The sequence below is a fragment of the Gallinula chloropus genome (genome assembly GCF_964237585.1).
Source record: "Gallinula chloropus genome assembly, chromosome: 7".
Lineage (NCBI taxonomy): Eukaryota > Metazoa > Chordata > Aves > Gruiformes > Rallidae > Gallinula > Gallinula chloropus.
The window spans coordinates 29,975,784-30,000,733 of NC_140092.1; the positions used below are offsets into that span (position 1 = coordinate 29,975,784).

The 24,950-nt window shown below is 44.6% G+C and overlaps 2 protein-coding genes across 2 annotated transcripts in view; both read right to left on the minus strand.

Moving 5' to 3' along the window:
* Positions 1-57: 57 nt before the first annotated feature.
* On the minus strand, positions 58-12,105 carry CENPU (centromere protein U; the record flags this gene model as incomplete). Its single annotated transcript, XM_084267041.1, has 12 exons — positions 58-192; positions 941-1,100; positions 2,592-2,653; positions 3,976-4,023; positions 4,941-5,019; positions 5,427-5,544; positions 7,550-7,622; positions 7,739-7,804; positions 8,274-8,352; positions 8,894-8,990; positions 10,983-11,100; positions 12,055-12,105. The coding sequence occupies 12 exons, from the start codon at positions 12,103-12,105 to the stop codon at positions 58-60; spliced, it is 1,086 nt and encodes a 361-aa protein (XP_084123167.1).
* A 2,635-nt stretch (positions 12,106-14,740) lies between these two features.
* The window catches only part of ACSL1 (acyl-CoA synthetase long chain family member 1), a 40,587-nt gene continuing 30,377 nt past the window's right edge, over positions 14,741-24,950 (minus strand). The window contains exons 13-21 of the mRNA XM_084266765.1: positions 24,720-24,854; positions 23,766-23,861; positions 22,710-22,782; positions 21,969-22,057; positions 18,074-18,190; positions 17,359-17,502; positions 16,750-16,851; positions 16,586-16,657; positions 14,741-16,385 (exon numbers count right to left, since the gene is read on the minus strand). Coding sequence (XP_084122891.1) covers positions 16,245-16,385; positions 16,586-16,657; positions 16,750-16,851; positions 17,359-17,502; positions 18,074-18,190; positions 21,969-22,057; positions 22,710-22,782; positions 23,766-23,861; positions 24,720-24,854 — 969 coding nt within the window. The 3' untranslated portion in view covers positions 14,741-16,244. The remainder of the gene's footprint in view (positions 16,386-16,585; positions 16,658-16,749; positions 16,852-17,358; positions 17,503-18,073; positions 18,191-21,968; positions 22,058-22,709; positions 22,783-23,765; positions 23,862-24,719; positions 24,855-24,950) is intronic.

Below are 24,950 nucleotides of genomic sequence, written 5' to 3' on the forward strand. Positions count from 1 at the left end.
GCTATCCACTCTAATAATTGCCTCTAATGAATGTCAGAAAGTCTCTTAAAGAGCACTTCATGTGTCTGACAGCTTCTCTCTTTGTGCAGCCAGAGCCCCTTCCAATTTCACGTTGATGTTGTGGAAGTGTCTCTCTGCCCGTAGAATCCCCCGTGACTCCACCAGAAGAGCGGGCAGGCTGGACGTTCCGTACTGTTGTTAAGGAAATAAAATCACAAGGCACATTTTTAACTCCTGGCAAAGTCACTTCCATCTCTGTACTGATTTTTACTTTTATCTGAAATGGTGCAAACGTGGTTTTTTATTTTTAAAAGCAAAGAACAGCCCAAATTAGAGACTCTTCTGAAATGGCAGGGCTGCCCTTACGCATGGCACTGGCAACGGGAAGAAACCCACTGGCTGAGTCAGGGTAGAAGGGGAAGAAGTGACTCTGGTCATGAAATACAGGTGCTGTTCTGCGTTAAACAGTACCTACCAGAGCCCTCCCGACCTTTGAACCATAACAAGAAACTGGTTACTTGTTTCTCACTATTAACCTTTCTTCAGTTTACATAAAAGCCTTAGACCTGAGACCAGCTGTTATGTTTCCATGTCACAGAACTTTAGGGGGTGGGAAGGGACCTCTGGAGATCATCTAGTCCAACCCCCCCTGCCAGAGCAGCATCACCTCAAGTCTCCTCTGAATTCCTCACCACAGACAGCAAGGGAGCAGAACCCTCTCTGAAATACTTTCGCTTCTAACATCAGACCCAAAATGAGGAGTTAGATGCTGCAGTACAGCAATGATCCTCGAGTTGCCTCCCCAAGGACAATTAACAAATTATTGCCATTCAATTTAAGTTAATCATTAATGGAAATGCCCATCAGTCCAGTGGGGGAAAAAATAAAAAATAGGGTTCTGATCTAGAACAGCTGAGAAACACACAGACCAGGTACTTACTACCACTTTTGCTTTTGGGTTTTCTTTGTATTTATAATCCAAGCAGTCTTGCTGTAGCTCCTTTAAATCAGTCAGTAATTCAGTTGCTTGCTGCAAGGAAGATTGCCTTTCCTGTAGCTCAGTGTATTCTCTTTGTAGTTTTACCATTTGTGTTTCAGGTCTGGAAAAGATCAAGGCTTTGATGACGCTATTTGATATTTATTTCATGAGTAACTGGGAACATATTTCCCCTAAAGAAGGTGTAAGGGAGAGAGGTTGGTCAAAGCCCAGGTTACTGTAACACGCTGGTTAATCAGAACAACCAGCACAGTATTTAAACAGGAGCACAGCTCCAAATCCACAAAAACCTGCCAACTCTTTCCCACATCCCACCTTTGAGTCTGACAATACAGCCCCTCCCACTTAAGCACTCGAGCTTTTCAAGAGAGGTTTCCTAAGCTCCTGGTGTGCTGCTGCTCTGCACACACCTGCCATGGGCTGAGCAATTCGGGGCTTATGCTGAAGGATCTACAAACTCCACACGCCTCTGCCTATGTGAACTGGGAGGGCTCATCACACAAACTCAGTGCCCCCAAAACCAACCACCAAGAGCCATTTTCATTAATGGCCTTGCACCAGAAAAGCTTTCTTAAAATGATCAAATGAATGGTTTTAAATTGGAAGAGGGTACATTTAGATTGGCTATTAGGAAAATATTCTTCACTGTGAGGGTGGTGAGGCACAGGCACAGGGTGCCCAGGGAAGCAGTGGCTACCCCCTCCCTGGAGGTGTTCAAAGCCAGTTTGGATGAGGCCTTGGGCAGCCTGGTCTAGTGAGTGGTGTCCCTGCCCATGGCAGGGGGTTGGAATTTGGATCGGTAAGGTCCCTTCCAACCCAAACCCTTCTATGATTCTATGATTAAAACTCAACTAATTAAAAACCTGAAGACAGTTCCAATCTGTGCAGGAATTCAAACCCATAGAGGGATGCAGTGAATGATTTCTTGGACTGAAGTTTACCCACAGCATGGCAAAGGAAAGCGTTGTGGCCACAGAGGAAGGCTTCAGTCTGCCTTCATGGACCCAACCCCACGGCTCCCTATGGAGTCAACACATTATGGTACACACAGCTTCAGTATAAAGCTTGTCACCAGTAACCATCTGGGTTTGGGGCAGTTTAATGGTTCTTCCAAAGGACATTAAGTTCTAAATTGTGTCTCTAACTGATACTTAAGATTCATGGCAAGTTAGAGAGGGGGGATTGTGTGGGCCCGTGAGGTGGAAGCAAACCACGTATTCAGAGGCAGCCCTGTGACAAACTGCACAGGTGAAACACATTTTCCCACCTCAAAACCAGAAGAGCCCCCTGCATTTCCTCTGTAGATTCATGATTCATCACCTTTGTGTTTGAAATTGTAACATCAGTGGGGGGGTTATGAACACGGGGTCTGAAATACCACCCCAGGTACCTGTTAGTTAAGAGAACTTGCAAGAACGAAATACAGAAACGAGAGGTTATCCTGGGTTTTAGCACAACCAGAGACCCATCCACAGCAGATGCAGCATTTCATCAAAAGAGAAGAATAAAAACAATACCACTTGCACTTCTGAACTATAAAATACCAGACTCCTGAAGTTCTTCAGGCTGTTATTGTGCATCATTAGAAACGTACCCAATTAGCTTGTCTCTGAGTTGCAACAGATGCTGCCTTTTCTTTTTGATGTCTGTTATTACCTGAAACAGAGTGAGGAAAGTCTTTGAAATGCTTTCTGAAACTTCAAAGACAAACAACTGAAATGCTACTGGCTTTTGTCTTTGAGGTTTTGTGCTTCTGATTCTCAGTGTGGAGGATTCCAAGACACCAGACCTTATAAAACTGCCATATTTGAAATTCCTATTTCAGGCATTTTTAAAGAACTTTAAAGAGTTGAGCTCTCATTCCCATCTAAAATTTCTCTTGAGGAGCACTGGGGTTACAAGCATACAAAAGGAGTTTGTCACATTCTGAACACAGAAGTGACCAGCTCTGGCAGGTTTTTGTTTCTCTGTTTGATAAAGAGTAATGAATTTATGTTCATTATGACTGTCGTAGGTAAGGAACTCAGGATAATTAAGTTTTCTGTAACAAAACATCCAATTTTAAAAAAACCAACCAAACAACTAATTATAAATTTAAATTTAGCATCTAAAAAAAATTTAAAACAATTCTGTGAGACAAAATAAGGGTATTTAACTCTGAGAGGCTGTGAATGGTAGGTGTGTGTTAACAGTTTCATTTCACGTGCAGGGTAGCTTACTGTGTCACCTCAAATTAACAAGAGTTCAGCACATTAATTGCTATGTCCCAGAATAAGCTGGACTCATTAAAAGCTGTTTTGTCATCAAAAAAATGTGTGGAAGAGGTTAATCTTGGCAGAAAGCCTCTGGCAGACAGTGCCTGCCCTGCTCCAAATACCTCTGCTGCGGGGCATTCACCTCTCCTGCTGAAACCACTGCACTGTTGTGCTGCTCTTAGGCTGGTTCCTCCTCCTCCTGACATTCCCCTGTGGCATTTTCAGCCAATTACTGCTGGTTCTGGAAGAACAGAGGAACCACCACCTTCCCAACACAAATCTTGTACATTTAGGGAATGCAACTTCCCCATGACTTCTCTCCTCTAAGCTAAGCAACCCAATTCTGTCCTCGTGGGTCACCATCTTTGCTGCTCTCCTAGGTGTTGCAGTCATCAATATTTCTTGGCAGTCAGCCCTCACAATTTAAGTGGCTCTTCAGTGTCTTCCCTGGTGATCATGAAAGAGAAGAGTAATCACATGCCTGGACACCTGCACACCCCATGTACTCCCTCTCTGCACACCAGTGTAGCAGTATACGTATGGAGTTTGCAGTCTCTCCTGTTTCCTCAGATCTTTAAAACCCCCTCTGTCCTCTATTCATGCAGCTGATTCTGTAGCACAATAGACTTTTTTTCTGAATTATTTTCTTTCTTAGTCAACATTTTGACATGTCAGTGGCCACCTCTGTGTGTGAGGCAGCATGTCTTTCAGCTGTGTACTTACCTTAGCATTTTTCTTCTTCATATTCTTTAATTCCTGCACGCCTGCTATCTACAGGGGAAAAAGAAGAATTACAGATTTAATGTGGGTCCAGATTTCATTTCTCTCCTCCTAAAAAGAATTACAGTTGCAGGAATTACTTCAGAGTAACATAAAAAGCTATTTAAAAGAACCCATACCAGATGAAAGGAAGATTACAAGGGTATCAGTTGTGTATCAATTCTTTCCTCACTCACAGGCCAGAGGAAAGCTGTTACACAAAATTAGTTGTGATGCACTAGTTATTGCAAGTAACATGTCTTGTACCAATCAGTGCAGTAACTACCTAGCATCATTTTTCTATAACTTCAGATCAAATGTATAAATCTAGTAATCTTAAAACTTGCTCCTTCTAATGAATCACTTAGAACTGTAGTTCTAATTCTTACCCACTGTACTTAACTCCTCCAAAGTTCTTAGTTTACTAGATGTAATTAGTCTTCCAAGCTAACAAGATTTTTACAGTTAGGTTCAAACTGCTAATTATAAAAATAAAAGGATGATTTCCCCTGAACTATATTTGAGGCCTGACTCAGGAGTGACTGAGATGCGCTAGAAAGATCAAATCACCAACTTTGTAAAACTCCAGTCCACAAGACTTTAATGGTGTTTGACATAACTTTGCTCATTCAAATTCTGCAGCTCCCCAGTTTTACTACACAATGCTGTAGATATGCCAAGCACCTCAGGATTATTAGATGCTTCCAGATTCTTCTACGTGCTGTGTGTGAAGGCAGCTCTCCTTAAAGCCAGCACAGAGGCAGTGAATCAGAACCTGCAGGGAGCAGACTGCCTTCTCCTAATATCTGTCCCAACAGGAGATTAGATAATGTAAAGTACACGTGTAAAGGACAATATAGAAGCATAGGGGGGTTGACTACAGTGTACTACACAGCTCTGTAAATTGGTTTTATTTGTGGTGTACTTACAAGATTGGTGATCTGGTCCCTGAAAGCAGCACAGAAGCCATTGACAGCTCTTCGCTCAATGCCTGATTCTATGCTCTGCCTGAAGAAGTCAGAGGCACAAAACACAACCCATTTGGTTTAGTAAAGGAGAAACCTCACCCAAAAAGCATTCCTTTGAGTAATGAATAAAACCCAGTGTTAAGCAGCTGGTGGTATAAGACACCATAGATCTTTCTTTCAGGAAGCGCTTCATTTCTACATTGAAAAGCATCAGCTGAGATCTATTGTTCTTATGGTTGGAAAAACATCAAATCCCTGGAGACCACCTCAAGATCACACACAAAAAAACACACAAAAAATGTCACAGAGACCTAATGGTCACTGAAATAACGTCAGAGTTCGATGAAGCAATACTGCATTCCATAAAGGACAGCCCATTTGGACACCCACAGGCAATCTGGTTTTGAAGACTTGGAGTGTTCAGCTGTAGGAAAGCAGAATATGTACCTGTAATCTGCTGCTGTCTCCTCAAACTCAGCCAGAACAACATCCAGTTCTGTAATATCTCTAGGAGATCTCTTCAGCTCTTTGGGGCACCAAATGGGTAAAGAACAGGGGCTACCCACTGAAACGAGATGCCACAGGTAAGCACTGCATGGCTGTGGTACATGTCCCAAAATAACAGAGAAGTTCTTGTCCCCACCATTAAAAAAAACATCTAGAAGTTAGGAGTACTTCAGTATGAAACTTGAGGAGAGGGAGATGTGAATGACTTCATCTCTCTGAGACTAAGCAACTATATTCATCTGGGAACACTTCAGAATTCGGATGACCCTTCGTATACAACTGACTCTTCATCATTTCAAGGAAGTTCAGGACTTGACCAGCTACACAGCAGACTGTAGATACAGCTGTTTGTGCTGTAAGAACTAGCAGCCTGACTTTGGGCAACCTGCATTACTCTAAGAGTCAGGAGCTGTTGTAGCCTCTTTGTATACATTTTGTATTAATGCCACACATACTTCCTGAAAAGCCTTACTTCTGTAAACTTTGTAACAGTGTTATTCACCAATTCCACAAAAAATTAAACCATGCTTCCTTATGCACCCCCAAATGTGACTCTAAGACTTGACCACAATGGGTCACTGTTCCAAGGAAGCAAAGTGACAGAGAAGAAAGTTCTGCTCTGCTGAAAAAATGCCACTGCCTTGAAGCTCCTTATCTTGAAGCTGGTGTTTGTCCTACCAGCTGTGCCTCTGCTGTAAGTCAGGGGCACTCCAAGCTCTGCCCCGCAGCTGGTGCTCCAGGCTTCCAGACCATGGGATGTACTGAAGTGTCTTACAGCTCCATATCCTTGGACCCACACTTCCCGCCAAAGGGAGGGATAACACACACCTACACTTCCCCTTCAGGGAAGCAACAGGCAAGTCCAGGGACACAAACCACGGGGATCATGGTTCTAGCTGGAGGCCTGGATCCAGTGGAGTCCCTCAGGGGTGGGTACTGGGACCTGTACTATTCTATACATTCACTGATGACCTGGGTGAGGGAATAGAGTGCACAGTCAGCAAGTTTGCTGATGAACACACAAACCCAGGAGGGGTGTCTGAGACCCCAGAGGGCTGTGCTGCCATTCAGCAAGACTCAGACAGGCTGGAGAGCTGGGCAGGGAGAGCTTTAATGAGATTTAACAAGGGCAAGTGTAGGGTCTGGCATCTGGGGAAGAACAACCCCAGGTACCAATATAGGTTGGGGACTGGCCTGTGGGAGAGCAGAGTAGGGAGAGGGACCTGGGGGTGCTGGGGGACAGCAAGGTGACCATGAGCCAGCAATGTGCCCCCGTGGCTGAGAAGGCCAATGGCATCCTGGGGTGTATGAGAAGGGCCGTGGTTAGTAGGGCAAGAGAGGTCCTTCTCCCCCTCTGCTCTGCCCTGCTGAGACCACACCTGGAATATCTGGTCCAGTTCTGGGTCCCTCGGTTCAAGAAGGACACAGAACTCCTTGAAAGAGTCCAGTGCAGGGACACCAAGGTGATGAAGGGAGTGGAACCCCTTCCTCATGAGGAGAGGCTGAGGGAGCTGGGGCTCGTCAGCTTGGAGGAGACTGAGGGGTGACCTTCTTCATGGCTATAAATATGTAAAGGGTGAGAGTCAGGAGGAAGGAGCCAGGCTCTGCTCAGGGATGGCAGCGACAGGACAAGGGGCAGTGGGTGCAGCTGGAGCAGAGGAGGTTCCATGGGAATATAAGGAGGAACTTTCTCCCTGTGAGGGTGACAGAGCCCTGGGACAGGCTGCCCAGAGAGGCTGTGGAGTTTCCTTCTCTGGAGACATTCAAACCCACCTGGATGTGTTCCTGTGGGATTTAGTCTGGGTGATCCTGCTCTGGCAGGGGGGTTGGACGAGGTGATCTTTCATGATCCCTTCCAACTCTTAAAGTTCTGAGCTGTGTGGCACAGCAGAACCCCAGTTTAACCACTGCTAATGAGGATCAGATCAAAACTGAAACTAAACCCTCTCATTACTAGCAGTGGTATGTTGCTACATACCAAAAATAAAACCTTCTGAGTTACAGAAAAGCAGTCATCTTGAATGAGGAAAAGCTATACGGGAGATTTGCAAAGTTTACTTTACCAGAAGGATCTGATGTGTTCTTCTCTGAAGGCTGCTTCCTTTTTCCCTTGAGCTGAGTAGTATGCAGATCCCTCTGTGATATAAAGAGCTTACTGATGACAGACCAACACTCTGTACTGAATTTCACCACACGATTTTCAACAATTCCAATAAATCCCAACACAAAAAATAAGCCTTTATGCAAACTACTGCATAGCTCCTTTTACCAGAAGCCACCTTCTTCCAGGTCTGCAGGTCGCTGACTCTTCCTTGAAGCTAAGCAGGAGCAAAGCATTTTACACCAATAGCTGTCTAAGCCCTAATTCAAGCCCAAGTGGGTTTTGCCCAGTTCTAATATAGATTCAGAATTACCTTTGCCAATGAAAAATTTGATTGTCCCAAATACATTCTTACTTCAGTATGGAACACGTACGAGGGAGTTACATTCCCTTCTGTATGCCACTCTTTAAGAAAATACATTCCTGTTATAAAGAAGGTATTTGAAAGAGAACATATTCCCAAATGAGGAAGAGAATGGGGCTGTGGGACCCAGGAATGCCTGGCTACTATATTCGCCATGGACATGAAGACTCTAGCTTTAAGCAGGAATACTTCCAGGACTAATTAAGTACTAAGTACATTCGAAGAAACAAATGAAAGGGCTTGCTTTCCTCTCCGACGCAGGCACAGCATGAAATAAGTTAATATTAAAGAGAACACCAGCCTCCTGCAACTTCTTCCATACCTCCTCCTCCTCCTCAGAATCAGTCGTGCTCAACTTCTGAGCAGCACCATCAGGCGCGTTCGGGCCACGTGCTTTTGGACTAGGAAAAGAGAAACACCCGGGTGTAAACCTGCTGCACGCGGAGATGAGCACTATTACTGTCTTAATGTGTCATCCAAGTAAGAACTAGTTCAGATTTAAACCAAATCTGATTTAATAAATGAGAAATATACCAAATTTTGTATTAAAATACTTTAAAATAATTTTGTCATCCGTAATTTAACTGGCTTCCACCTATTTTACAATTTTTCCACCTTTTAACTTTAAAGACACCCTCACTTAAAGAGCTAATCAGTGCCTCACTGAAGTATTTCAAAAACCCTTCCATATATAACAACCCCCCCCATAAGTACTTAACTCGATGCACTGCTTACAAAAGCCAGGCTCAGATTTAGTCTTCCTTTCTTTTCCTACATCCCTCCACCTCACTCTTTTGGTTTCTCATCTGGGAAAGGTTAAAGCAGCTGTTCAAAAAGCAACTAGGGAAGCTTGACAAACACAACATTTCCCCCATTAAATCTAAAACAAAAAAAAACCCTAAAGGTTAAATTAAACCCTGGCAAACATTTATTTCACCAGACCTTTCTGTGTTTCTCCCCTGGGGAGCTGAAACATGACCAGGTGACTGACTTTGTTCCTCTCCATAAGCATCCACGGCCGTGCTGTGCAAGGGGTATTCTGTAAGGAACAGAAAATAAGCCACGTGAGAACTGTTCCCATCCGTTCAGGCAGAGAGCATGGACACACCAGCACTGCCTGCCATTAAGCATTTAGTTGGTATTTTTCTGGTTTTCCCAAGGAAATCCCATTAAAAACACTATTTCAGGATTAGGAAATATATATATATGTAAAAAGTTAAAAGCTTCACCATTTCCTTACTCAATCCACCTGCTATTCCTTTGCAAACTGAATCCAAAGCTGCCAATCCACGGCAGCTCAGCATGTACGTGTCTAGCAAGCAAAACATTTTACACAGTTTATTTAAAGTCTCTCTTTGGTATTGGCACCCATCAACCTCACATACATTTAAACAATGACTTCCTAAATTTAACCTTGTTTTTTCTTTAAATACAGATCTTTGGCTGCTTTATTTGATGCTGTAAGACAGTCACAGCTGCTACATAAAGTTTGAAAACGTACAATTCCTGAAGGTAGTTACAAAAATTGATTAAAGCTCCAAGAACCTTAAGGTTTTACTCTGCTTTCAAGCACAGAAATCTAGTGTTATCCCACATCAGTGTTAGTGTGCATCCTTTGTATAGGTTTTAAATACAAGCCACGTAAGTGAGGGAGGAAAAAGTCTTTAATTTTCAAGCCTTTTCCTTACAACAACCCTTTTCCCATACTGTCCCTTATTTTCAATGTTGTTTCTAGCAGTCACGTGTATTTCTGTGATTTTCATAGAGTAATAAACAGTACAGCTGACAAACAGCTCTTTGCATTCCTTCTACAACTTTACACAGTTTTTCAAGGATTTTTCTTAGTGACATTGACATATAAGATATATATACACACACCTATAATAACAGAGGACTTCACACAGGGCCACCTATTCCATCTAAGTCAGGTCTCTTCCAGTATACTGGAGACTCACTGCACAACTCCCACATGGAGCACGAAACCCTATGTTTGTATATTATTTTACTTAATTAGAACAACATCCCCTGTGGACATTTAAGTTTGCTGCTGTGCATACTCCTACACCAGCAAAATTTTCACTTCATAATTTGTGTAATTAAATAAGAGTAACTTAAGGCACTGAGCTTTCCTTTCAGAACACCAATTCCTATACAAGTGCCATGTTATATTGCCCAAATTCCACCATGCCGACAGCAAGACTTGAATTGATGGTATTTTCCCATCGACTTCTACTTGCTCATATTCTCTTGTTATTCTCATGGCTTCCTAAAATATTACTCTGCCAATATTAGGGGCCAGGTGGTGTTTGGAAGCTAGGTGCCCACCAAAGCCACTCTGTCACTCCCCACCTCAGCTGGACGGGGGACAGAAGGTAGAGGGAAAGGCTCCTGGGTTGGGATAAGAGCAGAGAGAGTTCACTCACCAGTTAGCATCATGGGTAAAACAGACTCAGATGGGGGAAAATTAATTTCATTTATTACAAAGCAGAAGAGAGTAATGAGAAATAAAACTAAACCATCATGGTCACCTCACCATGGTCTTCCTCACGGACTGCAGGGAAACTCTGCTCCAACACCTGGAGCACCTTTGGCTCCTCCTCTTTTACTGACCTGGGCTTCTGCAGAGCTGTTCCTCTCACATCCTCTCGCTCCTCTCTCTGGCTTCTATTGCTCCTGATATTGTACAGTTTTCCCCCTTCTTAACTGTTATCCCCAAGGCACTACCACTGGTGCTGATGAGCTCAGCCTTGACCAGTAGCAGGTCCATCTTGGAGCCAGATGGCATCCGCTCTGTGGGACATGGGAGAAACTGCCAGGAGCTTCTTGCAGAAGCCCCTCCTGTAGCCCCCCCACTACCAAAACCTTGCCATGCAAACCAAATACACCCTCAAAAATACCTCTCTCTCTCTCCTGCCCATAAATTTCTCTGGCAAAGAAACAATCCATTTTCCTAGGGAATCATTGAAATATTTTGCCCATGTGTTCTGTTCATGAAAACCACACATTAAATGGCACTGCAGCCGATACTAACCGAATGAGTCATCAAGCTCCTCAAGTTCATTTTGTTCTGCTACCTTCAATATCCTGGAGACATCTGGGTCCTCAAGCGAAATCGATCTCCGAGGAGGATGAGAGCTGGCTTTGTGTTCCTGGACGGGTACGACATCAATAGCTACTTCACCCAGCTTTTTGTGTGTAAAACAGATTAAACACGACAATGAATTTCAAGAAGGTCTGACTAGAAATAAACACTTAACCTGGATGATAGTGACTACTAAGGCACAAACTATTTGAAGCATGTTTATTTCTTAAATCAGGCTGGGTTTTAAGGCCTACATAGCCTACTATTTGATACTACCCGATAGCACCACCTTTGTCTACTAAAAATAAGTGCACAAGTTCAGAAATCTTATAACACTCTAATACCTATTTTCTACAGTCTGCAGCCTTTTCCTTTTCAGGTATTGAAACATTTCTTCTATCATCTCTATGCTCAATGAATTTCCGTCCTTGTCCAATTTAATGGCTCTCACTTTAAAAAAAACAACGAACAGCTAAGTGTAGCTTCTTATAAAAGGTGGAATTTAATAAGGACTATGCAGACACTTCTGTAAAGCAGAAGGGCAGCAGAGAATGGCAGCAGTTTATGAAGTATTTGTCGACATGTCATTCACGCCCTAAGCACGGGAGCCAACCCCCTTGCTCGTTGGTGTCCAGGCGTGGAAAGGGAATTGTGAGAAGAGAGCACCGACTCCCTGAGCTTTTAGTTTTACTACTAGCACACGGCAACAGGGGCTGTGCTACAGCTGGGAGCACAGGCACGTCAACTACTCTCTGTAGTTTTACAGGGCTGCTTTCAAAGCTTTTGGCTGTTTGAGAGCCAAAAGGCCCGTTCTGCCCCTTGATGTACCTACCCTCAAAAGGAAAACAACCCTAAAACAACACAAAGCAAGACAAACAGTATAAAAAGCCCAGGCACCCCAAACCCGGCCGCACGGCGGTGCCAGCAAACCCCGCGTCAGCGCCCACGCATCTGCAGCCAGAGCCGATGTCGGGGAGGCACCGTGAAACACCACTTCTTGTTTTAAACGAGCAAAACTTACCTTGAATTTACCTCCCAGGTGATTCCTCTTCGTTTTCTTCTTTGAGGGCATGTCACTGCTCAGGACAGGGTTACTGAACCGCTGTCCCTACACCGACCGGCCTTCTCCGCCTCAATACCTGGGGCGGAACAGGAAACCTCTGTTAATTCGACGTGTTTTGTGGCAAAACTCAGCCCGTCAGATCAGCCCGGCGCCCGCCGCAGCACTCAGGGGTCAGCAGCACCCCGCCCGTGGTAAGAAGCCCTCTCTTAGCACCGCTTCTTCACGGCTGCAGCTCCAGGCCTCTGCACTCCGGAGGGACACAAATGCGGGCAGGGCCGGGCCTGGGAGGAGAAGAGGCGGGCGGCGGCCTCACCGGGCTCCCCGCTCCGCTTCGCGCCGCCCAACAGCCGCCGCCCAGCGCGGGGTCCCCGCAGACACCGCCGCCCCTCAGAGGACCCGGCCCGGCTGCCTCAGGGGGCCCATCCGCCGGCAGCAGCGCCGCCTTTCCCGCCGCGATTCAAACCGGCCGCACAGCCGGCGGGAAGGCGGGTGGGGAGGCGGGAAGAGGAGGCGCGACGAGCCGGCGCAGCGCCGGAAGGGGAAACCGAGGGGGCGGCGGAGGCTCAGGCTGTGTCGCTTCATCACCGGCCCCTCCCGCCCCCAGCCCTGGCGCGCACCCGGCCCCGGGGACCGGGGCGGGGGTCGCAGCTGTAGTCGTGGGAGAGAGACCGAGGAGAGGCCGGGGTGCGGGAGGGCGGCTCCCCCCGCGCAGGCTCCCGTTCCCGGGGCAGCACCAGGCGGGCAGCGGCAGCCTTTGGGGCGAGAGCGCTTGCGGCGGGGGTAGCGACAGCGCCCAGCTGCCTTTTTCTCTTGCGTTTTTGAGGAGGTGAAGGAGGAGAGTCCTGGACTTGGCGCTCCAGTACAGGTCACCTGACAGGGCTCTGCTGACCCCTCCTTCCCACCGGCCAAGCCCCCCCCTCTGTCCCAGGCACGCCCCAGATAGACGCTGTGTAGGGGTGGCAGTCCCTCAGCTGGCCGAGGCGGTGTTTGCCTCACCTCTGCCCGCCTCGAGAAACAAGCGACCAGGGTCGCTTCAGTTAGCAGTAACCTGACCAGGTCTCAGCCACACAGCAGTTCCCTTGACCCAGCACTGCTTTTAAAGAGCAGCTGCAATAACGGCATGCTGAAAGCAAAGCAGGCAGGCTTCATCTGGAAAGCTCACAATTCCAGACCTCTCACAGTTGCACAGCAATGTAATGGTTAATACAACATTTAGCAATTTGTCAACTAAAGTCCCTTTATCATGTAACAGATCAACTGCAGGTAGAGGGTGTTCTCCTGGCTTCTCCCCCCCCCCCCCCCCCGGCTCCCTTTTCCTCAACCAATCCAGCCAAAACACAGGGAAATTGCCCTGAGAGTGGTCTCTCTACTTCTAGTTTGCTGGCTGTAGTATCCAGCCCCATGGAGCAGTTCCTGCAGAACAGACTACAGCTGCAGTTTTGTTTCTGTAGTGATAAACAGCTCCTCCAGGGAGCCACCTTTGATGGGACGTGTAAGAACATAAACCTTAGATGGAGCTCTCAACCATCTCCTGTAGGAGAAGGTGGGGTGACACTTAGTCTTTCCAAACAGCTTGTGTGTGGTCACAAAAGTTTGGTTTAGAGCTCCAGCAGTAGGGAAGAAGTTTAAAAAGGAACATGCAAAGGTCACTTGACTAGGAACAGAAGTGGGGTTGTTTCACAGTAACGTCAAAAAGCATCACCACCAAGCCACTATTTACTGATACGCCTGACTAAAGCCAGATGCATGGTATAAGGGGGTGGAGGAACAACAGAAGAGGAAGGACAGCCACCACCACTCAAAAGCAGGGTAAGTTTGAGAAGCCCAGATTTCACTCAAAAGTTGAAGAACAGTACTGAAGGCAGAGTAAAGATTTTTGTTTACGAATACTGAAAAAGCAAGTGCCATACAACAGCATCCCTGGCTAAGATGGATTAGCCACAGACTTGTAAGTATCAGGCAAAAGCAGAAAGTTGCTTCTCAGAAGTAATGTGTCACATGCAGCACTGATCTGCTGTTTAGCTTGGCTGTAGCAGTGGAGTCTCAAAGCTTGTCAGAATTAGCAATCAGAATGCTTTGGGTTGGAAGAGATCTCAAAGATCATCTAGTAAACCCCCCTGCCACCAGACCAGGGTGCCCAAGGCCCCATCCAACCCCCTACAGTATGGGGCTTCCCTAGCCTCTCTGGGCACCCTGTGCCAGTGCCTCACCACCACCCTCATAGTAAAGAATTTCTTCCTGGTGTCTAACCCTGCCCTCTTGTCAGCTTGAAGCCCATTGCTCCTTGTCCTGCCACTGCACCCCCCGGTGAACAGTCCCTCTCCCACTTCCCTGTAGGGCCCCTTTAAGTATCGGTACACCACAATTAGGTGCCACCAGAGCCTTCTCTTCTGAAGGCTGAACCAGCCCAACTCTCCCAGCCTGTCTTCACAGGAGAGGTGCTCCAGCCCCCAATCACCTTTGTGTCCTCCTCTGGACTCACTCCAACAGCTCTGCATCTTTCCTGTACTGGGGACCCTAGAGCTGGATGCAGCACTGCAGGTGGGGGTCTCATGAAAGCAGAGGGGCAGAATCCCCTCCCTGGACTTGCTGGCCACGCTGTTCTTGATGCAGCCCAAGACATATAAACAAAGACTTCACTGAGTTGAAATGCAGAAATATTTATTTTGGTTTCCTTCATTGGTTTTGAAAATTGTTTTGGTTTTATAAAACATAGAAATAGCCAACACTGAGCAAACATTTGAATTCCAATGTAACAAACTACTGCTCTAACCAGTCGACTCAGATTTGTGTACCTTAATTGCACACATGTATGAAATTATGCTACAGAGTAGTGCATTACAATCACACACAAATCTTAGTGCAAACCTTGTTGTGCTTGTATTTTACATATATCCATGTTTTCAAAAAACAGCAATGAATGCTAATGCAAAACCAACTCCGTTAAGGATAGCAAAAGACTTATGCTGTAATAAGGCTTATTTCTGCTGATTTATCAAACAAAAGGTAACTAGTTAACTTTGTAATTTAACTGGGAATTAGGTTTTTATCCCTGAACAAATACCCATCCCATGCCAACACACAGTTCTGTTGGTATATATAAATACTTCCAATTGCTGCAAAGCATCAGGCAAAAAAAACCCCATTCTACCTGACCTATTCTGCTATTCAGTGAAGAATACTCAGTGGCTCATACATAAAGCACAGAAAACTGAGAGGTTATGTCAGAAGCTCTTCTGCTTAGAGAGGATCTGGCACATGTTTTAAAAACACATGTTAAATACATACTCATTACAGGTAAACAAGTGGCTAGTAGGGGTGCAGTGTTTACCTGGCTGTTAGCATAGCCCAGCCTCCAGCATGGTTTTGGTTTTAGGTCTCTAGATTCCTTGCCAGAGTTAGGATCTCTTCATTTACAGGGCTGGCATTGCTCTGGATTTGTGTTAACGTAGCGAAGGCTACATTTGCTGAGTTAACTGCATCCACACTTCTAGTGCAGAACTGCCAGATGCAGGACTTACCCTTGCAGAACTCGTATTCACCAGTCTCCTTCGTGTGGAATTCTGGCATCTACCTTATAAAAGTACACTTCAGAACTGGCTGAATATAGGAGGGAGACAAAACACACTCAGATGCCTCACCCCAGTTAGTATTATGCAAGACATGATACCAGCTAAAAACCTGTCAGGGCTGGGTTTGGTGCTTGTTTGGGTTTGGTTTTTTTTGAACAGATTAAGGAATCTTTCTGAGGATGCAAGATACTGAGAGGCATTTTCAAACCTGCCAAATCCTTTGTGGAACTGACAACTGCGAACAGCAAACATGCTGGCAATAAGAAAAACCTTAGCTCCTTGGTGAAGGACAGTCCCATTTTTGGCCAAGGAAGTCTTAAATAACTTACATATATAGTTACCATTTATAGTTAAGGCTCTTTTTGGAAATTGTAGGTGACCATAAAAACAGTATGCAACACAACTTGACAGTAAGGCAGTGTTCCATTTCTTCAGCGTTCCTATGGCAAAGTACCCATTTGCGTACAAGTCAGCGATTGCACGGTTTCCTTCCCTATGTTTGCTGTAGTCAAATTACAGATACGAAGGCCAACAGTAGACAGCAGACACGTGCCACTTCCCTCACTCCACTGGCAGTTACATTTTGGCATTAGCATAGAGTTCATCTATCTGTGACTGGAAATACTTCCGCAGCTCTGGTCTCTTCGCCTTCAGTGTGGGCGTCAGCAGGCCGTTTTCAATAGAAAACATTTCAGGGTGCATGAAAATGTCCTTGACCTGGAAAGTAAAACCAGTTACTAGCCAAGCTGCATTCCTTAAGATAGACAAGGCTGTGATTTCTGTCCCTTTTCAATAGCAAAGCCCATCACTTGAAATATCTTCCAGGTGCAAATGAAAAAGCAGTTTCTGGAGACTCAGATTATATCGGTGTTGAGAAGTTTAGAGGATTAGGTGTGGAGCCCCCACAAGCATCTTACCTGTTCAAATGATTTCAAACCAGATTCTTTCCCAATCCTCACCATGTCTTCCAGAATGTGTTTTTTTAGGTCCTGTGGATACAGGAATACAATAATATAATTTATAGCTTGCAAAAAAAAGAGATGATGCAGAACAACTAGCTGTTTAGTTAGATACAGCTCACCTTGTTTCTGCATAGCTCTTCATATGAGCCTTCAAATCCCTTTTTCTTAGCCCAGCTGTGCAAAGTCTCAGGATCAGGTACCACAACAGCTACTAAGAAAGCCTAAAACAGGAATTTCTGTTACTTTTTTTCTTTAGAAGTCAACACATTAGTTCTTACATATTTCTTACTAGTCAGTGTTAGTGTTCAGACATTTCTGATCCTGCTGTAAAGTCAGCAGCTTTCTGCTACTGAACAGAGGAATGGAGTTCAGAAGCTTGTACTTCAGAGAAATACTCTTGTTACAAACCACATTTCCATTTATACTTGCAAAGACCTGGACAACTTGTGGGTTTTGTTTTTTTTTTCCCTGCACACTGTTAGCAACTTACATCAATCATTAATATCCAGTTAAATTAACCCAGCTCCTCTACCTGGTCTGGAACCAAATCCAGAAGCATGGTAAACAACTGCTAGAGTTGTAAGTACAGTCAGAATCAAAATATGTAGTGTTAAAAAATTTAAGATTCCAGTCCTAAAATTTGTGGAGTGGAGGGGATGGAGGAATAGAAGACTCTTTTCTGCAGTCTTCTTTTGCATTCACTTTTTAAGTTCCTGAAGAATGCTTACCTGCAAGCTCTCTCCATGGACAAACACCTGGGCAAGTGCTTCACATCTCAGATAGATGTTCTCTATTTTCTCTGGTGCGATGTATTCTCCCTGGGCTAGTTTGAAGATGTGTTTTTTACGGTCAATGATCTTCAACGTACCGTTCTGTTGACAGAAAGAGCTTCCACTCAGAAGAGGCACTTGAAGTGAAAAACCAATCTACACAGCTTAAGAGTGCCACGCTACTACAGTAACACACTGCTAGAGCCAGAGCGCCATCTAACTAATGCTAGAAGAAAACAGGCTTTGCAGCTACCTAACTGTAACTAGGGAACGCCTAGGGATTGACACTGCTAATACTTCTCCAGCCCCAGGCACACAGATTTATTAACAGTGGTAACTATCTCCCTCTAAAATGTCTTTCTTTCACCTAATGCATTGAGTTCAGATTCAGATTAGACATTAGGAAAAAGTTCTTCCCTGAAAGAGTTGTGGGGATGTGGAGCAGGCTGCCCAGGGAGGGGGTTGAGTCACCATCCCTGGGTGTGTTTAAAGAAAGGGTAGATGAGGTACTGAGGGACATGGTTTAGCATAGGACAGGAATGGCTGGGCTTGATGGTCTTAAAGGTCTTTTCCAAACTTGTAATTCCGTGAGTTCAGTACCAAACATTTCCTATTTCATTACATGACTGCTAATATCTACACAAGTACACCACAGCTCTACAAGTGAACTTACTGGTAGCCATTTCCCAATGTCTCCTGTATGAAGCCAGCCATCTTTGTCCAGAGCTTCTGCTGTTTTTTCTGGATCCTTCAAATAGCCACGAAACACGTTTGGCCCTTTCACACACACCTGAAAACAGCCATTTGTTAGTACACCCTCCTATGAGAGGTTAACACACACACAGTTTGAAATGAATGCTTTCTCCAGCAGTTCTGTCCTGGGTTTGGTCAGGATGGAGTTAACTTCATTTGTTGCAGCGGATGGAATGCTGTGTTTGGGTGTTAAAGTGAGAGCAGTGCTGATAACACCCTGATGTCTTTAGTTGCTGTCAGACAGTCAAGGACTTTCTCAGCTCTTCATATCTCTCTATTCATGAGAAAGGAGGGGATGAAGCCAGGACAGGTGACCCAAACTGGCCAAAGAGAGTATTCCATGCCCATTACGTCCTGCTCAGTATAAAGGGGGCTGGTGGGAGGAGGAGGGGGCGGCTCCAGGACGCGTGGCTTTTGGGGGACGGTCAGGTTCTGGGACAGCTCTGGGTGGCACGGCCTGAGCTGTGGGTTGGGTGAGAAAATGCATTGTGTAGCAACAGCTTCATAGATTTTTTGCTCTAAAGTCCTGTCAGCATTGTTATATTGTATCTTTCTGCTATTCTAGTAAACCCTCCTTATCCCAACCCACGGGCTTTTGGTTTTGGGGTTATTTGCCCCTTCCTTTTCCCTTCCCTTGCCTCACCCCCCCCATCTCTCCCTCCTTTTTTCCTTTAAGGAGCAGGCAGCTGAGTGGGTCTCGGCTCTCAGCCAGGGTAGAACCACGACAAGTTCTCAGTAACCCCAATGAAAATGGCAGTATGAAGTTTGTGCATTAGCACAGAAATCTCTACTCATGGGTCACTGGAGAGCTCGCATTGTCTGTTTGTAGGGAGTAAAGCTGTGATTAGAAGTATCTGGTCTCTTCCAGTCCAGCAGCAGTGTTCCTACCTGCTATGTGAATAATCTGAATTTTAGAGGAAGTTCTTTATCTGAAGAAAACCTGCTGGATTCAGAAATGTTACCCCTCAGCCTGTTAGTGTGTTCATTTCAGCTTTGGTAAGCAGCAGCACTGTGATAAACCTCATGACTGAAGAGCTGTGTATCAAGCAAGTCACATGTTTGCTGTCCAAAAGTAAAACTGTTAATAACTCAGGGCTTGGACCACTTGGGACTTCTCCATAAAGCAAAGGACTTCTTTATAAAGGAATCCTGCAACTTCTTTAAATTGAAGGTTGTCTGGATTTGGGTACCAAGTAGCAAACCAAGAACAACTTATCTGGATATAACTGGATGCAGAAGCATTACTAGGATCAAAAAAGTGTTCTTGTAAGGTATGAGTAAAGGACCAATGGGATAAAAGGCTTATATGAAGAGGTTGCCTGAGAATCAGGTCAGACCTTACAAGCTAAGTTAAACAGTTCAGTGAGTACCTGTCAGTAAGAGAAAAAGTAAAGCAATTAATCAGAAACATGGAGTAGAGCCTGAAATATCCAGAGATGATCCCACATTTCAGTATTTTCTTCTCAATGTAACACCCAAGGCTGGGTAAATTCTCTTTGGTGGGGAAGAGAGGGCACAGGACAGGACTTAGAGACCAACATGATAAAATACCTCCTTAGAAGTGAGGAGAGAATAGGAAAGATAAACCAGATTGAAGCAAAACTTAATGATGCCCACTGCACACCACTTTGGGAATCAGGAGTCCAGAAATCCTTGAAAGAGTCCTCAAGAACAACAAAGCATCCAAACCATCACACCAGCTCAGGAGTGGCATGGCACACCTGGATTACTGGAGACAGCAGGAAGGATCCTGGACTAGGTCCTGAACTATACAGAAGAATGGGATAGAAAATCCAGTTTAAAGATATTATCCATTTGGCTTCATCAGTGGGGGCTGATAAAACATTAGGCCAGTTAATAGTCACAGGGATTAGTACAGTTATGAAGTGGGCAAGGAACTGGCTAAAGAATCTTCAGGCACTAGAAGCAGTTTCTCCTAGTCTGAGAATTTATTATATAGTTCACAGGCCAATTACTGGAAGAACTCATCCCAAGTATTTTCAGTGCTTGCTGCAGTGTAGAATACAGATAAGCCACTGAACTACACCACAGTGACTGGGAGATGTTGTTAACAGGAGGGAGATTAGAGTACTGGTGAGGGTTCTGATAACCCTCTACCAAACTCATGACCAAACCAAGACCATGTTTTAGGAATGTTTCTGCTATAAAACAAAGTGTATGTGGAAGGATAGAAGTAAGAGAACTGCACATGTCCCAGTCAAAAGCTGATGGATCAAAGTGTTTCATGTGTCACAGCTCCTGCAGTCACAGGATGGCAGCAGCTGACAGCTTTCCCCAGCAGACACAAACATCTCTCTGTATCCTGTGAACTGGCACTAAGACCTCATCTGATGCACACCAGCATATGGGACTCTATTCATAAGTGTTTTTCATGAACATGGGTAACTAGCAAAAGCAAAAAGCAAGGCTGACAGAGCAGATACTACTGAAAGCTTGCTCTCAGAAAGGAGGACTTGCTAAGTGTTTAATCCAGCCAAAGAGCACGCAGACAGTGTGGAGGAAGATCTATTTTGGGCAAAGGATAATGAGAGTCAGTTCTATAGCTATGGACAACCCCTGGTCATTAAATTCAGAACAGTTCACCGTAGGATGTTAGAATTGAAAGACTAAGATGGTACCTGATATATTAAGGGGCTACCATATTTATTCAAGTCTAAAGTAAATCCTAATGCAGCAGACTTTCACAGTAAGTACAAGCAAAACATTTAAAACTACTTTAACTGTTTCTCATTACAATTTAAACCCAGTTCCTCTAGCTGACCAAGCTTTAACAGCAAATTTTAAAGTGAACCAAAAATTGCTGACAGACTAAAGATTGGGTCAAGAATCTGCATCCAAGTGGAAAGCAATGTTAAGTTTCCCCACCACGCCCAACTAAAATCCTCAAGTATTTCTGGGAATTAAAGCCCAATGATTTGTCTCTAGTCTCATACAAGTTACAACCAAAAGAAGTGATTAATATATTGTATGCAGTCACAAGTTACTTGCTTAAGCTACTTTGTATCTATCAATTTCTCACCCCCAAGGCCTCCCAAAACACATATAAAAGAGACCACAGTTAATTTGCTTTCAGGGCTTAGGGAAAAATAAATTACTACATGGACATCTATTCAAAGCATATACAGGAAGGTGAAGCTGTGTGTATTTTACTTAGGAAAAAACACAGAAGGCAACAGCACATAGTATTAACATATAATGCAGAGTCCTCAAAGCACAGTCTGTAAAGCTTCAGTGTTCAGTGTGTGCAGGCTGCAGAAAACAGCTCAGAAGAACCTGCAGGCAGCTGTCACAAGCCACCAGCAGCCTTTATGGTATTTTATCTCCGTTCCTTTTAACAGCGTTCAAGCCACTTTAAAATTACCTCCTCTCACACATCACAAGCTGGGTAAGGAGCTACTTACATCAGCTGTTCTCCAGCACGTGGTGGGGGCAGGGAAGCCCTCTCTGCTAGTATCTGACTGAAGAATGACTGCAGTACAAAGTAACTAGCATGCAGCATGCCACAGCAAGTTCCCTGACCACCCCGCAGCTGGAGGATGGCACACTGATCACACAACCGTACCTCCACGGTGCTTTACTATCCTGCAGTAAGCTGCTTTCTCTCCCCTCTGATACACTGCTTTCAGGCTTGCTTCTGCAAATCATTAGCTGCCACACAGGCAAGGCAGGTGTCCAATTTTAGGTAGCAGGCCACATTTAGCACTTTCAGGAAACTCAGCTAGTTACTTCAGGAGCAAAAGCCATTTTCCAGGACTTCACAACAGGCTCATATTGACCTTTCAAAATTAACTTACCTCACCCTCTCCTTTGGCAGCCAAGTAATTCATTTCTTGTACATCAACAAGCTTGATGATGCTGCATGGCATGGGTGCTCCAACGTGACCTATTAAGTAGAGCAAGAATTCAAGAGCCAGAACAGCTTTTTTAGTCAGGTTCTTGAAACAGGAAGCCAGAGATGGAAAACTGGTTTCTGGTAGTATAAGACACCAATACTAGTACAGTAATAGCTTAAACTTGCAGGGACTTTCTCAGGTATTCCTAGAATTTAGAGAACAATCACATATTCAGGCTTTTTCTTATAATCAGGATCCTCACTCTGTGGACATGTCCAAGTACCAAAGTTCCACCATAGTATCAATTAATCAGTATTATTTCAGTTAGGGAGCTAGAGATGTAACAGCTGATGGAAATACAAGTTGGTTGTTCCAACACTAAAAAATGCCACTTAAGTTTCCAGCACCATTGATTTACATATTAGGAATCTACTGGGTAATTACAAGGGTTGGTACCACGACCTCCCCTCTCCTAAATCCACTTCAGCTTAGAAGGACATTAAAAGTTTGGATTACTGAATAGTCCTAGCTATTTAGGGGTAGAAGCTTCAAGAGATCCTTTCAAAACATGTTAGTTCACTTGGAAACATGAGATCCAGGCTTTTTTCCTCTTCATAAGTGCACTGAAGACTAATGTGATCAGTGAACTCCACAGCATCCTGAAATTTAACAGGCAGGCAGACAGACCATTAAACACCATACCTGCTGTCCAGTCACCAGGCAGTGACAGGGAGCATCCAGCTGTGCACTCAGTCTGTCCATAGCCTTCATAGAACTAGGACATAAAACAAAGATTACTTCAAAATCTTACTCTTCAATGTAGTTTCTTCATTAAAATTAAGTATTATGCTTCTTTTTCTAGCTGTTCAAAGTTGAGCTTAGCAAAATCCCCACCATCTTCTGAAAGGATTATCACTACATTACACAATACAGTTTTGAGTGCTAATATACTACCTTTGGTTCCCATATTTACTCAGTTTCACATTCACGCGCCTGAATAGATCAAAACAAAGCAACCAAGGGAGCAAGAGGAGGAAACTAAGAACAGCAGCACTAGCAATGACTTCATTCACATCATTTAAGGACAGGTGTGTCCAAGACAACCACAAAAAGAATCCCTATGCCCCATCCCAGACAAGATGAAATACAAGAGAAGCTTCCCTTTTCTATGCAGAATGCAGTAGTGTGCTGGTGCAGCAATGAAGAACGCAGTAAGTCAGAGGCCTCACATTTTGGAGTGTAGTTTGTGATTTCTGTCCTTGCAATATGTTTCAGCACATTTGTTCCATCCTGTGCTACTGCTATTGAGATTTTAACTCAAAAAGCATACACTTTAAGAGGCTCTGAAGATAATGCAGTGTGTGCACTCTGATTCTCCCCAGTCTTGTCTTCAAACCAACACCACTACAACATCCCCACATTGATTAGATTTTTACAGTAGTTATAAATCTTTCTGTAAGGGATGCCCCAGAAACATAATCCAAGAACATTAATTATTGCTTTCAGCAGTCCTCCAAGATCTTCCCCTTCAGAGAGTGACGCTGGTTACTTCAAGTTGTAATAAAGACTTTGGGATGAATACAGAAATCTCAGGGGACAGAGAGAAACTCTGCAAAGGAGTACAAACTCATGTAGTCTCCAGGGAGAATGCCAGAAAGAGCTAACCATTTAATCAGACAACCAGAGGTGCTCTAAGCATCAAAGATGGAGTGAGGTACTACAATCTTTATGGGTTAGGATTAAGGCCAGGAAACTCACCTGACAGCCAAGAGCTGTTCTCAAGAAGGTCAGTACACTTGCAGACACTGGTGCTGCTCCTGTGACCATGAGCCTTACTTTTCCTCCCAAGCTTGCCTACAACAGACACAAGATACTGTGGACACCAAAAGCAATTTAGAGAAGTTTCCAGAGCCTTTTTCCATCCCACCCTCAGCCACTGGTCACCTACAGTGCCACCCACAAACGTTAGAGATCAAAGTTCAGTCTCCTATCACAAGCTGTCTTGCAGTGTTTCATTAACGGCTGGAAGAAACAGTATCTCAAACATACAGTATCTACAAAGACTATGCACACTCAGCCAAAACCTAAGTCACGGCCTTAGAGCAGTGGCTATTTTTAGCTACCTTCTATCAGCTTCTCCTACGTCCTGAGTGCTATAAAAAGCAACCACAGGGGCATGCTGTACAACCAAGGTTAGGGCTGTAGCAAGCGGGTGCCAGATACAGCACCAGGCACAGCTTGCTAGTGACCAACAGCGAGGAGCCTGCAAGGGCTGCAGGTGGCACCGAGTCACATTCAGCATTCCACCTTCAGAAGGACAGTGCTGGCTTTTGGAATGGTGAGAGGAGCACCAGACTGGTTTAGAAAAACCTCCTTAATAGTTTGCTGTTATTACAAAGGGAATTGAAAGACAAAGCTGGGAATAAGACAGTTTGGGGGGTTATTCTGAGTAGCCAGGCAGTCTGTAGTCAGTGCTGAGAGCCACACCATTCATACAAGCCTCAGCAACTGCCACCTGATGCCTATAAGCTAGCACATAGGTAAGATACATAGTGATGCTTCATGCTTCCAGTACTGAAAACATGTCAAACCACTGCTCTGTGACACAGAAAGCACATTTGAAGCTCTATTCTGAAAATAATCACAAGCAAACAATAGAACAGCCCAATATCCACCATACAAAGGCTCTCAGACCAAGGCTTCCAAGCTTACCTGTATCTTGCGGAAGATGACTTTATCCCAGAAGCTGTTATTTCTAACTATACCACTTCTGAGTTCTGCTTCTTTCCTCTTGGAAGCAAAATCCAGCATCCACCTCTTCAATGAAGTATCTGCCTGTCCAAAAATCTATCAAAGACAGACAGTCTGTGGTTAGAAGCCTCACAGATTACCACTCTATGCATATTTCTCTAAGAAAGGGAGACTCTTAACAGTGAGAGACAA